This window comes from Symphalangus syndactylus, chromosome 13 (genome assembly GCF_028878055.3).
Source record: "Symphalangus syndactylus isolate Jambi chromosome 13, NHGRI_mSymSyn1-v2.1_pri, whole genome shotgun sequence".
NCBI classification, from domain to species: Eukaryota; Metazoa; Chordata; class Mammalia; order Primates; family Hylobatidae; genus Symphalangus; species Symphalangus syndactylus.
Genome location: NC_072435.2, coordinates 44,860,338 through 44,874,324, shown reverse-complemented (window position 1 = coordinate 44,874,324; position 13,987 = coordinate 44,860,338). Strand labels below are relative to the sequence as shown.

General features: G+C 53.4%; 1 protein-coding gene across 3 annotated transcripts in view; it reads right to left on the bottom strand.

Moving 5' to 3' along the window:
- CRTC1 (CREB regulated transcription coactivator 1) overlaps window positions 1-12,932 on the bottom strand; it is a 100,080-nt gene extending 87,148 nt beyond the window's left edge. Inside the window, exon 1 of one of the 3 annotated variants that reach the window (XM_055236456.2) lies at window positions 12,747-12,932. In XM_055236456.2, coding sequence (XP_055092431.1) covers window positions 12,747-12,872 — 126 coding nt within the window. In that variant the 5' untranslated portion in view covers window positions 12,873-12,932. The remainder of the gene's footprint in view (window positions 1-12,746) is intronic. The other 2 variants (XM_055236455.2, XM_055236457.2) reach the window with 2 other exon arrangements.
- Window positions 12,933-13,987: the final 1,055 nt, after the last annotated feature.

Sequence of the window (13,987 nt, the reverse complement as noted above, 5' to 3'; positions counted from 1 at the left end):
GTGCAGTGACACAATCTCAGCTCACTGCAAGCTCCGCCTCCCGGGTTCACGCCATTCTCCTGCCTCGCCCTCCCGAGTAGCTGGGACCACAGGCGCCCGCCACCATGCCCAGCCAATTTTCCGTATTTTTAGTAGAGATGGGGTTTCACTGTGTTAGCCAGGATGGGCTCGATCTCCTGACCTCATGATCCGCCCGTCTCAGCCTCCCAAAGTGCTGGGATTACAGGCGTGAGCCACCACACCCGGCCGTGTGTACTGTAGTGTTGACCAGTATCCTCAGTCTCTGCCCACTGGATGCCAGTAGCACCCCATCCCCCGTCGTGACAACCATAAATGTCCCCAAAAGTTGTCAAATGCCCCTGGGGGCAGAATCGGCCCCAAGTGAGCCCCCTACTCTGCACGGAATAATCTGTGGATTTTGATGTTTCCCTGACCCTGGGTTCAGGCCAGTCTCTCCCCAGGGCAGACCCCACTCGTGCTGTCCATATGGCATTTTACGGAGTCCCATTAAAAAAAGAAATCCCCAGGCCGGGCACAGTGGCTCACATGTGTAATCCCAGCACTTTGGGAGGCCACGGCGGGCGGATCTCGAGGCCAGGAGTTCGAGACCAGCCTGGCAAACATGGCGAAACCCCCATCTCCACCAAAAATACAAAAATTAGCTGGGCGCGGTGGCTCATGCCTGTGATCCCAGCACTTTAGGAGGCCGAGGTGGGCAGATCACTTGATGTCAGGAGTTGGAGAGCAGCCTGGCCAACATGGTGAAACCTCATCTCTACTAAAAATACAAAAATTGGCTGGGCGTGGTGGCGCGTGCCTACAGTCTCTGCTACTTGGGAGGCTGAAGCGGGAGAATCACTTGAACCCAGGAGGCAGAGGTTGCAGTGAGCCAAGATCTTACAGGAGCAAGACTCCCTCTCTCAAAAAAAAAAAAAAAAAAAAAGAAGTCGCTGAAAGTGGGAGAACTGCCGCCAACCTCACTCTCCTTGCTAACCACCCCCAGCCCCTGCAGCTGATCTTCCTTAACACTTGAGGTCAGTGGGTTTCAAACTGTGTGGGAGTCCCAGAGGCCAGCCAATCCCTTCTGTGAAGGGCCAGATGCGCCTGGCGCAGTGACTCACACCTGTGATCCCAACACTCTGGGAGGCCAAGATGGGACAATTGCTTGAGCACAGGAGTTTGAGACCATCCTGGACAACACAGGGAGAAGATCCTGTCTCTACAAAAAATAAAAAAATTAGCCGGGCATGGTAGCTAACACATGTGGTCCCAGCTACTCAGGCGGCTGGGGTGGGAGGATCACTAGAGCCCAGGAGGTCAAAGCCACAGTGGACCTCTTGATCTCTGTTGCATGGGACTATGCTGTTGTCCCACAAAAGCAGCCACAGAAAATGAATAAATGGTTGTGCCCATGTTCTAATAAAATAAAGAGACGTAGCTTACAGAGCTCTGGATTAGTAAGTCATCAATTCAGTGGGTCCCAACTGGTACTTTTTATTTTTTTCTTCTTTGTTTCTTCTTCTTTTTTGTTTTTTGAGATGGAGTCTCTCTGTTGGCCAGGCTGGAGTGAAGTGGCGCAATCATAGTTCACTGCAGCCTCAAGCTCCTAGGCTCAAGAGAACCTCTCTCCTCAGCCTCCCAAGTAGCCACGACCACAGGCATGAGCCACCATGCCAGTCTAATTTTTTTTTTTTTTTTTTTCTGAGACGGAGTCTTGCTCTGTTACCCAGGCTGGGGAGTGCAGTGGTGCAATCTCAGCTCACTGCAACCTCTGCCTTTCAGGTTCAAGCGATTCTCCTGCCTCAGCCTCCAGAATAGCTGGGGTTACAGGTGCCCGCCACCATGCCCAGCTAATTTTTGTATTTTAGTAGAGACAGGGTTTTACCATGTTGGCCAGGCTGGCTCGAACTCCTGACCTCAGGTGGTCCACCTGCCTTGGTCTCCCAAAGCGCTGGGATGACAGGTGTGAGCCACTGTGCCCACCCGGCCCAGGCTAATTTTCTTATTAGAACAAAACAGAGTACATCAGTGTGCCTGCAAACAGTAAGAGTTAAGCGGGCCTGGTGTGGTGGCTCACACCTGTAATCCCAGCACTTTGGGAGGCCGAGGCGGGTAGATCACAAGATCAGATCAAGACTATCCTGGCGAACATGGTGAAACCCCGTCTCTACTAAAAATACAAAAAAAAGTAGCCGGGCGTGGTGGCGGGCACCTGTAGTCCCAGCTACTCAGGAAGCTGAGGCAGGAGAATGGCACGAACCTAGGAAGCAGAGCCTACAGTGAGCCGAGATCGCACCACTGCACTCTAGCCTGGGCGACAGAGCAAAACTCTGTTTCAAAAAAAAAAAAGAGTTAAGCTCCTTGGTAAAACCCGTCTTGATTGCACGTTTGGTGGTAGGTGCTGGCAGCCATGAAAAATGAATTTTTTTTTTTTTTTTTTTGAGACGGAGTCTCACTCTGTCACCCAGGCTGGAATGCAGTGGCGCAATCTCGGCTCACTGCAACCTCCACCACCCTGGTTCAAGTAATTCTCTTGCCTCACCCTCCCAAGTAGCTGGGACTACAGGTGCACACCACCACGCCTGGCTAATTTTTGTATTTTTAGTAAAGACAGGGTTTCACTATGTTGCCCACGGTGGTCTCGATCTCTTGACCTCGTGATCTGCCCACCTCGGCCTCCCAAAATACTAGGATTACAGGCGTGAGCTACCATACCCGGCCGAAAAATGAATTTCTTTTTTTTTTTGAGACGGAGTCTCGCTCTGCCGCCCAGGCTGGAGTGCAGTGGCACCATCTTCGCTCACTGCAACCTCCACCTCCCAGGTTCAAGCGATTCTCCTGTCTCAGCCTCCTGAGTAGCTGGGACTACAGGCACTTGCCACCAAGCCCGGTTAATTTTTTGTATTTTTAGTAGAGACAGGGTTTCACCGTGTTAGCCAGGATGGTCTCTATCTCCTGACCTTGTGATCCACCCACCTCGGCCTCCCAAAGTGCTGGGATTACAGGCGTGAGCCACTGCGCCCGGCCCAGAAAAATGGATTTCTAACCGCAGAGCCACAAGTGCCATGCCTGTTCCTGAGCCAGGGACATCTGCTCCTCACCCAGCCCTGCAGCCCCTGGTTTCACACACCCTGAGGGTCCAGGAAGCCCTCCCAGATTCCCCAGAGCAGGTGGACCTGGTCGCTGCACACCCTAACCACTTCTTCCTTTTTTTTTTTTTGATACGAGTTTCACTCTTGTTGCCCAGGCTGGAGTGCAATGGCACGATCTCTGCTCACGGCAACCTCCACCTCCCAGGTTCAAGCAATTCTCCTGTCTCAGCCTCCTGAGTAGCTGGGATTACAGGCACATGCCACCATGCCTAGCTAATTTTTGTATTTTTAGTAGAGACGGGGTTTCATCATATTGATGACGGTGACGGAATTAATTTCTGTTTTTCAAGCCCCTCACTTTGTGGTCATTTGTGACTTCAGCCAGTGGCAAGGACCCCCGGGCGTGACAGAGCCTGTAGCACCAGGTAACCTTGTGGACTTCACATCAGGACAGGGCTGTGGCCACTTGCAGATGCATAAGTCCAGCCGGCTCTAGCTGGCTCTGCAGGTTCTGTGTGGGGTTACCACCGAGGCCCAAAGTGGACCCTTCATTCAGCCCTTTTTAAGAGCAGGGGCCCTTGCTCTATACTGGATGAGACAGAGGGAGACAGCAGGAGCAGGGCCTGGGGTGGAGGATCAGGACCACAGGGTCGGGGTCAGAGTGTAGGAGCTCAGTGTTCGGGTTTGGACTGTGTCCTAAGAGTGGGGTGGGGAAGATGAGCGCAGTGGCTCACACCTGTAATCCCAGCACATTGGGAGGCCGAGGCAGGTGGATCATTTGAGGCCAGGAGTTCAAGATCAGCCTGTCCAATAGAATGAAACCCATCTCTACTGAAAATACAAAAATTACCCAGGCGTGGTGGCAGGAGCCTGTAATCCCAGTTACTCGGGAGGCTGAGGCAGGAGGATCGCTTGAACACGGGAGGAGGAGGTTGCAGTGAGCTGAGATCACATCACTGCACTCCAACATGGGCGACAGAGTGAGACTCCATCTCAAAAAAAAAAAAAAAAGGCACTGGCAGGCCCATGCTTCCTCTAGAGGCTCTAGGGGAAGACCCTTCCTATCCCTTCCAGCTTCTGGGGGCTCTGGGCATTCCTTGGCTTGTGACCATATTGCTCCAATCTCTGCCTCCATTGTCACATGGTCCTCTCCCCTGTGTCTCTGTGTCCCTTCTTGTCTCTCTTTTTGTTTTTTTTGGACAAAAGGGTCTCTTTTTTTTTTTTTTTTTTGAGACAGAGTCTCGCTCTGTCGCCCAGGCTGGAGTGCAGTAGCATGATCTCGACTCACTGCAAGCTCCAACTGCTGGGTTCACGCCATTCTCCTGCCTCAGCCTCCGGAGTAGCTGGGACTACAGGCACCCATCACCACGCCCGGCTAATTTTTTTGTATTTTTAGTAGAGACGGGGTTTCACCATGTTAGCCAGGATGGTCTCGATCTCCTGACCTCGTGATCCACCCGCCTCGGCCTCCCAAAGTGCTGGGATTGCAGGCGTGAGCCACTGTGCCCAGCCTAGGGTCTCACTCTTTCACCCCAGCTGGAGTGCAGTGGTACAATCACGGCTCACCACAGCCTTAACTCTTGGGCTCAAGTGATCCTCCCGCTTCACCCTCCCAAGCTGGGACTACAGGTGCATGCCACCACACCCGGCTAATTAAAAAAAAATGTTTTTTCGTAGAGATGAGTTCTCACTTTGTGGCCCAGGCTGGTCTCAAACTCCTGGCTTCAAGTTATCGTCCCATCTCAGCCTCTCATGAGCCACTGTGCCTGGTCCCCCTCCATCTTTTTTTTTTTTTTTGAGACAGGATCTCACTCTGTCACCCAGGCTGGAGTGATCATAATTCACTGTAACCTCAAACTCCTGGGCTCAAACAATCCTCCTGCCTCGGCCTCCGAAAACTCTGGGATTAAAGGCGTGCATTGCCACTCCTGGCCCACTCTTCTTTTTTTTTTTTTTTTTTTTTTGAGACGGAGTCTCACTCTGTCACCCAGGCTCGAGCACAGTGGCATGATCTTGGCTCACTGCAAACTCTGCCTCCCAGGTTCATGCCATTCTCCTGCCTCAGCCTCCCGAGTAGCAGGGACTACAGGTGCCTGCCACCACGCCCAGCTAATTTTTTTGTATTTTTAGTAGAGACGGGGTTTCACCATGTTAGTCAGGATGGTCTCGATCTCCTGACCTCGTGATCCGCCCACCCCAGCCTCCCAAAGTGCTGGGATTATAGGGGTGAGCCACTGAGCCCAGCCGTGGCCCACTCTTCATAAGGATACCAGTCACTAGATTTAGGGCCACCCCCCAGGATGATCTCATCTCCAGATCTTTACCTTAATGACATCTACAGAAACCTTTTTCCAACTAAGGTCCAATTCACAGGTTACAGGGCTAGAAGGTGAGCAGATGTTTTTTAAGGGCCACCATTCAGCCTGCTGCAGGGCGTGCAGCTCACAACCTGGGGAGTACTGAGACAGCTTAGGTTTTTGGAGGGGCCCGGGAAGTGATGAGGATGAGGGCGGCTTGCCCCACCTTCTGTTCAGGGAGCAGCTCAGGGAGTCCTGCCTGTATACGGAGGCTGCAGATGGCAGTAGACAGCTGAAGCAGCCAGCACAGAAACAAACGGCGCCAAAGCCAGGACTGGGGGGCGGGCTCCACACTCAGCTAACCTGAGCCACCACTGCGCTGTGCCTGCAGCCCAGGGGCCCGTTTTACTCCAGCTTCACAGCAGGTAACAGCAGGAGAGTGCCCTCCTTCAGCCCTGGCCGTGCCACCGTGACTGTCTTGCCTGGGTACTTTTTCTGGCCCAGGTGTTGCTGTCTCAGGTCGTCAATAATCAGTCATAGGAGGAATCCCCAATGTCCCGAACCCCTGGCAAACAGGCGACACGCCCCCTTCCCTTCTCCTCACCCCCAACATCCAATCCTCCAGCACATCTGGGTGGCTCTGCTGCAGAAATGCCACCAAATCCACCCGCTCTGTCACCCCCTTGCTCCAGCCATCATTCCCCCGATCTGGACACCTGCAGCAGCTGCTCACACCACACCCATCCCACTCACAGCCACAGCTATCCTCCTAAAACACATGGCATCCTCAAATGGATAAATGGAGAGTTACCAGAGGACCCAGCAACTCCACTCCTCAGCACACGCTCTGAGAAATGAAGACATACATCCACCCAAAAACGTGGACAAAGATGCCAACAGCAGCGTGATTCATGACAGCCAAAGGTGGAAACAACCCGTGTTCATGGCCAGATGAATGGACAAAACAGGGTAGACCCACACCATGGAATGTGACATGAACTATTACTGAGCCATGCCGGTGACAGCGCACCACTCTGGGAATATACTTAATGCCACTGAATTTTATACTTAAAAAAGGTCGAAATGGTAAATGTTATGTTACATATATATATATATATATGTAGCCATCAATTTTTTTTTTTGAGATGGCGTCTCACTCTGTCGCCCAGGCTGGAGTGCAGTGGCATAATCTCGGCTCGCTGCAACCTCCGCCTAACGGGATCAAGCAATTCTCCGCCTCAGCCTCCCAAGTAGCTAGGATCACAGGTGTGTGCCACCACACCCAGCTAATTTTTGTATTTTTAGTAGAGATGGACCACCATGTTGTCTAGGCTGGTCTCGAACTCCCGACCTCAGGTGATCTGCCCACCTCCTTGGCCTCCCAAAGTGCTGGGGTTACAGGCATGAGCCACTACGCCTGTCCATGCCACCAATTTTAAGAAATAAATGAAGGCCGAGCACGCCTGTAATCTCAGCATTTTGGGAGGCCAAGGCGGGCAGATCACCTGAGGTCAGGAGTTCAAGACCAGCCTGGCCAACAAGGAGAAACCCCGTCTGTACTAAAAATACAAAATTTAGCAGGGTGTGGTCGTGGGCACCTGTAATCCCAGCTACTCAGGAGGCTGAGGCAGGAGAATCGCTTGAACCCAGAAGGCAGAGGTTGCAGTGAGCTATGATTGTGCTACTACACTCCAGCCTGGGAGACAGAAAGACTCTGTCTCAAAAAAAAAAAAAAGAAAGAAAGAAAGAAAAAGAAAAGAAAGAAAGAAATGAAGCACTGATCCAAGTTAGAGGCTTGAAGACACTATGCTAAGTAGAAGAAGGCAGACACAAAAGGCTTCGTGGTGTAGGATTCGCCTCATTGTGTAGGATTCTGTTGATATGAAATGTCCAGAACAGGCAAATCCATAGAGACAGAAAGCAGATTAGTAGACTAGGTGTGGTGGCTCATGCCTGCAATCGCAGCACTTTGGAGGCCGAGGTGGGTGAATCACTTGAGGTCAGGAGTTCGAGACCAGCCTGCCCGACATGGCAAAATCCTGTCTCTACTAAAAAATACAAAAATTAGCCAGGTGTGGTGGCACCTGCCTGTAATCCCAGCTACTCAGGAGGCTGAGGCAGGAGAATCACTCGCACCCGGGAGGCAGAGACTGCAATGAGCTGAGATCGTGCCACTACACTCCAGACTGGGTGACAGAGTTGAGACTCTGTCTCCAAAAAAAAAAAAGAAAGAAAGCAAAGCAGATTTGTGGCTGCCAGGGGCTGGGCAAGGGGGAATCGGAAATAACTGTTGTTGGGGACAGGGTCTCCTTCTAGGGGTATGAAATGTTCTCAAGTTGACTGGTGTTGGCTGTGCAAATGTGAATATACTAAAAGCCACTGAGTGGTGGAATGCCATAGAAATGACATCTCAATAAAGCTGTTGCAAAAACAAGCGGGGCCAGGCGCCGTGGCTCATACCTGTAATCCCAGCATTCCGGGAGGCCGAGGTGGGCAGATCACCTGAGGTCGGGAGTTCGAGACCAGCCTGACCAACATGGAGAAACCCTATCTCCACTAAAAAATATAAAATTACTCGGGCGTGGTGGTGCATGCATGTAATCCCAGATACTCGGGAGGCTGAGGCAGGAGAATCGCTTGAACCTGGGAGGCAGAGGTTGCAGTGAGCCAAGATCGCGCCACTGCACTCCAGCCTGGGCGACGGGGGGGCCGGGGGGGGCTCCTTCTCGAACAAACAAACAAACAAAACAAGCAGGGAGGCTTCCCAGGCCCCTCCCTCAGGGGAGATCCAAGCTCCTTCCTGCAGCCTCACCTGCCCTCCTCCCTGCTTTCCTCCCATTCTCAAACTCACCAAGTCCTTCCCACCACAAGGCTCTGACTGTGCCTGTCCCCGATCTGAAGTGCTCTTCCCTGCTCTCTGGGGATGCTGTGTCACCCCTGTCCCAGCCACTCCTAGCACGTGGCTGTGCCACTTCTCTCCCAGCGTGTGCCACCTCCTGAGGGCATCTGCTTCATTCGGACGCATCGATGCTCTCCTGTCCCCCCTAAAACCATGCTGGCTACCCAAGAACACAGCCCCATATGCCCTGTACACTGCAGGAGCCCCAGCACCCCACAGTCTCTTGAGACATGCCAGACAATGAAAATTGTCATTTGATGGAATGAACGCGCTGCCCCAACTTTACAAGTCAGGATTCTACGGCCCAGAGGGGTTGAGAAACCCATCCAGTGTCACACAGCAGAGCGCCACAGTTTTCCCTGCCTGTCACGCTGACCCAAGCCTAAGAATGGGAGGGAATGCCCACACACCCACCCTTCCGCCCCAAGACCTGCAAACAGCCTCCTGACTTTACGCCCTGTCCCCCGACCCTTCGGTGCTTGTGCCCTGGTGAGGTCCCTGTCTTCTAGCCAAACAACTGCTGACTGGCCTTCCACAGCAGCAAGACACCTCAGGTGCCATCACCACCGGCAACTGTGAACAGATACGCATGAGTGACATGCTGTCCTTTGGAATTCACAGGAGAAGAGCAGGTGCCGACCGGACCATGCCTCACCTGGGTGCAGGTGTGGCCAAACCCCTGCTGTCTACAGTATGGGGGGCAGCGCGCCATGGCTGCAGGAGGGAAGCCCGCATCATATAGGTTCATTCATCTGCTCTGGGCATGGCGGACATGCCACTTGGACTGTGCAGTGGCCAGTGAAGCTGGGAATAAGCTTGCTCACCCTCGTCGCAGCCTGCCAGAGATGGCACAGCCATACAGGTGGGTGCAAAGGATGGAACTCTACCTGACCAGGTGCAAAGCTCACACCCTGGCCCACCTCACTGTTACACCTCTAATCAAGTTTCTCAGCCTTGGCTGGGCGCAGTGGCTCACGCCTGTAATCCCAGCAATTTGGGAGGCTGAGGTGGCCGGATCACCTGAGGTCAGGAGTTCGAGACCAGCCTGGCCAACACTGTCTCTACTACAAACCCCATCTCTGCTACAAATATAAAACTTAGCCGGGCATGGTGGCAGATGCCTGTAATCCCAGCCACTCAGGAGGCTGAGGCAGGAGAATCACTTGAACCCGGGAGGCAGAGGTTGCAGTGAGCCAAGATTGCGCCACTGCACTCCAGCCTGAGCAACAGAGCAAGAGTCTATCTCCAAAAAAAAAAAAAAAAAGTTTCTCAGTCTTGGCACTGCCAACATCTGGGGCCAGATTATTCCACACAATGGGGCCATCCTGTGTACTGTAAGGGGTTGGGCAGCATCCCAGCCTCCACCCACCAGATGCTAGGAGCACCCCCTAATCATGATGACCCAAAATGTCTCCAGACACCACCAAGTGTCCCCTAGGGGGCAGAATCACCCCCTGCCCCAGAAGGAGAACAATGCTTTGTGTCTAAAAATCTAGTGTGAGCTCACCTCTGCCCAGAGCCCATGCTCCCCTGACCCCAGGTGATGAAGAAGATGGGAAATGGTTTCCAGGGCTGAAATAACTGCTACCTGCATATCTTCAGAATCTTTTTTGTTTTTGTTTTTGTTTTTGAGATGGAGTCTCACTCTGTTGCCCAGGCTGGAGTACAGTGACACAATCTCAGCTCACTGCAACCTCCACCTCCCAGATTCAAGCAATTCTTCTGTCTAAGCCTCCCGAGTAGCTGAGATTACAGGCACGAGCCACCACACCCGACTAATTTTTGTATTTTTAGTAGAGACAGGTTTCACCATGTTGGCCAGGCTGGTCTCCAACTCCTGACCTCAGGTCATTCACTCACCTCAGCCTCCCAAAGTGCTGGGATTACAATGTGAGCCACTGCACCTGGCCTCAGAATTTTTCTAAATTCATTGATCGATGAATGGATAAACAAATACAACATATCCATACAACGGAATATTACTTGACCGTAAAAAGGAACAAAGCACTGATCCATGATACTACAGAGATGAACCTCGAAAATATGATGCTGAGTGAAAGATGCCAGTCACAAAAGGCCACGTGTTGTGTGATTCCATTTATATAAAATGCCCAGAATAGGAAAACCCACAGAGACAGAAGACAGCTTAGTGCTTGCCAGGGGGTAGGGGAGGGGGAATGGGGAGTGACTGTTAATGGGGACGGGGTTTCTTCCTGGGTGGATAAAAAATGTTCTGGAATTACAAAGTAGGGGTGGTTGCACAACTCTGTGAATATACTAAAAACCACCAAACTGTACACTTTAAACAAGTAAATTGTATGATGTGTGAATCATATCTCAATAAAGCTATTATTTTAAAGAGATGTTTTCAACAACAATAATCTATTTCCAATCCCACGCAGAAACTGGACTTCTAATCAGAATGACACCCATGAACCTACTGTGACCCCTTTCTTCCGGTCACACTGCAAACATTTGACAACAACTGCACGCCAGCACACACCATGTGCTGGAGACAAAAAGAAGTGGCCACTCCTGCCTCAGAAGCCCTGATATGTCGGGGACACTCATGTGGAAGGATGCTCAAGTTGCACACTTTCTTCTTATTTTCTTTTTTTGAAATGGAGTTTCACTCTTGTCACCCAGGCTGAAGTACAGTGGCGTGATCTCGGCTCACTGCAACCTCCACCTCCCAGGTTCAAGTGATTCTCCCGTCTCAACCTCCCCAGTAGCTGGGATTACAGGTACCTACCATCACGCCCGGCTAATTTTTATATTTTTAGTAGAGACGGGGTTTCACCACGTTGGCCAGGCTGGTCTCGAACTCCTGACCTCAGGTGATCCGCTGCCTCAGCCTTCCAAAGTGCTGGGATTACAGGCATGAGCCACTGCGCCTGGCCATTTTCTTATTTTTTTTTTCATTCATTCATTCACCAGCCATCTCTTTCTCTACATCCTGAGCAAGAATGTAGCTGCTTGGAGCTGGGAGGACAGATGTGGCACACTCACCGAGCATGCCTAAAGCAGTACCTGGCTGACAGCGAGCTCCCAATCATTACCAACACAGAAATGAAGACACAAATCCTAGTCTATAAGGTCACAATCTCTCAGAGAAACAAACAACTAGTTACAAAGTAACACAACCTGAAAGTGCTACCTGAGGAATCAGAGACTGAGGGTTAAGTCCACCTGAGCCAGTCACATCAGTGGCCGAATCCGGAAACCAGGGATATGAGCATCTGCAAAGCCCACCCAAACCCTACCCAAGGCCCCAGGATGCAGGAGAGAGGTCTCATCACACTGCAAGAACAAAGTGGAGATTCAGCATCACCTTTGCAAAGTGTGCTCACCACCCTGACCCAAGAGGAATGTCTTGCTAGAATGCCTGACAAGGGAAGAAACTGAGGCCTGAGGAACTCGGGTGCCTTGCCGTGCTCAGACACCAGCCCCAATCAAGCCCCTGCTCCCAGCCCACAGCAACTTCCCAGGTAAGATTTGCAGGGTATCTGCTCTGCCAGCCAGGAGCCTGGCAGAACCTGGCCTGCCCCTGCACACCAAATGCGCCCAGCCACCTGAGGCAGACCTGGCCCTCTGCCCTGGTCCTGAGAGGGCAGGGGCTGTGGTCAGCGTCCCCTGTTCCACTAGGAGGAACATCACCTGGTCCCCACCATATGGGCTACATGGAGAAGGGGCAGCTGTCTCCACTCCAAGTTCCAAGACTGAGCACAATCTGCCTTCTTGGCCCCCCTCTGGACCCCCTGGGAGACAGGATCTGACCATTCCCTCAGCTGTCCAAGAGGGAGAGATCCCTGTCCCACCTCAGCTCTGCAAGTGGGGACATCTGTTCCTCCCCCAACACCCAGGGAGTAAAGGCACAGGTAACCATGACGTAGAGACACTGGTCCCCCTCAGGTAGCAAGAATGGGAGGGCATCTGTCCCTCCCAGGTGGCAAGGATGCAGGGGCACTTGCACCCTCACCCCCAGCTACCAATGGTGCTTGCAAGCAGCACCCAGTTCATACATCTGTGTCATCCTGCCCCCCAGGTAGCAATGATGCGGGGGCACCTATCCTTTCCAGGTAGTAATAATGTGGGGCACCTGTCCCCCTCGGGTAACAATGATGTAGGGACACCTGTCCCCTGTCAGGTAACGACGAGGTACTGGCACCTGTTCCCTCCTAGTAGTAATGATGTAGAGGCCCCTGTCTCCTCCGGGGAGCAGTGATGTGGGGACACCTGTACCCCATCAGGTATGGATGATGTGGGGTCACCTGTCCCGCCCACGACGGCCGGGGCGTGGGGACACCTGTCCCCCTCGGGCCGTGCCAAGCCCCGCCCCCGCCGCGCGCGCCCCGCCCCCGCCGCGCCCCCCCCCACCCCGCCCCGTGCACGCGCCGGACACGCGCCCCCTCCCTCCCTCCGCCGGCCCTGAAGGGTCGGCGCGGGCAGCCCCCTTACCCGCGCGGCCCGCGTCAGGCTCAGGTCCTTCATGACCTCCTCGAAGGCCGCCGTCTCCTCCGCCTGCTTCTGATTGTGCAGCGCGATCTTCTCGCTGAATTTCCGCGGATTGTTCGAAGTCGCCATCTTCTCGCCGCCACCTCCTCCTCCTCCTCCTCCTCCACCTCCTCGCCCCCCCACTCGCCCGTGCCACTGCGCAAGCGCCGGCTGGGCCCACGGGCGGTAAGCAGTGCGCAGGCGCGCCGGCGGTCGTGAGCGCGGCGCAGGCGCACGGGAGCGGCGCGCGGCGCGGGGGCGAAGGCGCATGCGCGCGCCCCGGCGCGCGCTCGGGGCCCGCGGGAAGGGCAGTGGCGCGCGAGTGGAAATTTCAGCGCCGGCGCAGTGATCCGCCTTCTGGCACGCTGGACAGCGGCCGCCTGGCTGTTGGACAAGGACCGCGGATCGGCTAGGGCACTGGAGCCCCCAAGAGGGAGACGGCCTGACCCACATCCTCCCAATTCACAAGGGTGGGGCCAGGCACCCCCCAAGGATTGGTAGCACCCCAAGGTTGAACCTGGGTTTGGACTAAGAGCTCTGAAAACAGACTAGGGCGTTGGTCACTCATGCATTCATTCATTCAAGGAATATTTACTGAGCACCTACTATGTGCCAGGCAAACTGGGGTACAGGCGTGAACAAGCAGAGGTGATCCCTGCCCTTATGGAGTGTACAGTCAGAGAAGGGGCAGACATAGCACACAAATAACCAAGAACTTTTCAGATGGAGGTAAATGTGATGCGGTAAATAAGACCAGTGGCCAGCCACAGAACGACATTAGGGAGGGAGGCTCCTGCAGCTACCACAGACAGGGAGGCAGAAAGTTAGCTAAGACCTGAACCCTGCCATCGGACCCCTCAGTCCGTAAACCTAGCTGTTGCCCTTAACGACTTTCTTTTTTTTTTTTTCCTTGAGACCGAGTTTTGCCCTTGTCACCCAGACTGGAATGCAGTGGTGCGATCTCGGCTCACTGCAACCTCCTCCTCCCGGGTTCAAGCCATTCTCCTGCCTCAGCCTCTCCAGTAGCTAGGATTACGGGCATGCGCCACCACGTCCAGGTAATTTTTGTATTTTTAGTAGAGACTAAAGACCATGTTGGCCAGGCTGGTCTTGAACTCCTGACCTCAGGTGATCCACCCGCCTTGCCCTCCCTAAGTGCTGGGATTACAGGCGTGAGCCACCATGTCTAGCCAACGACTATTTTT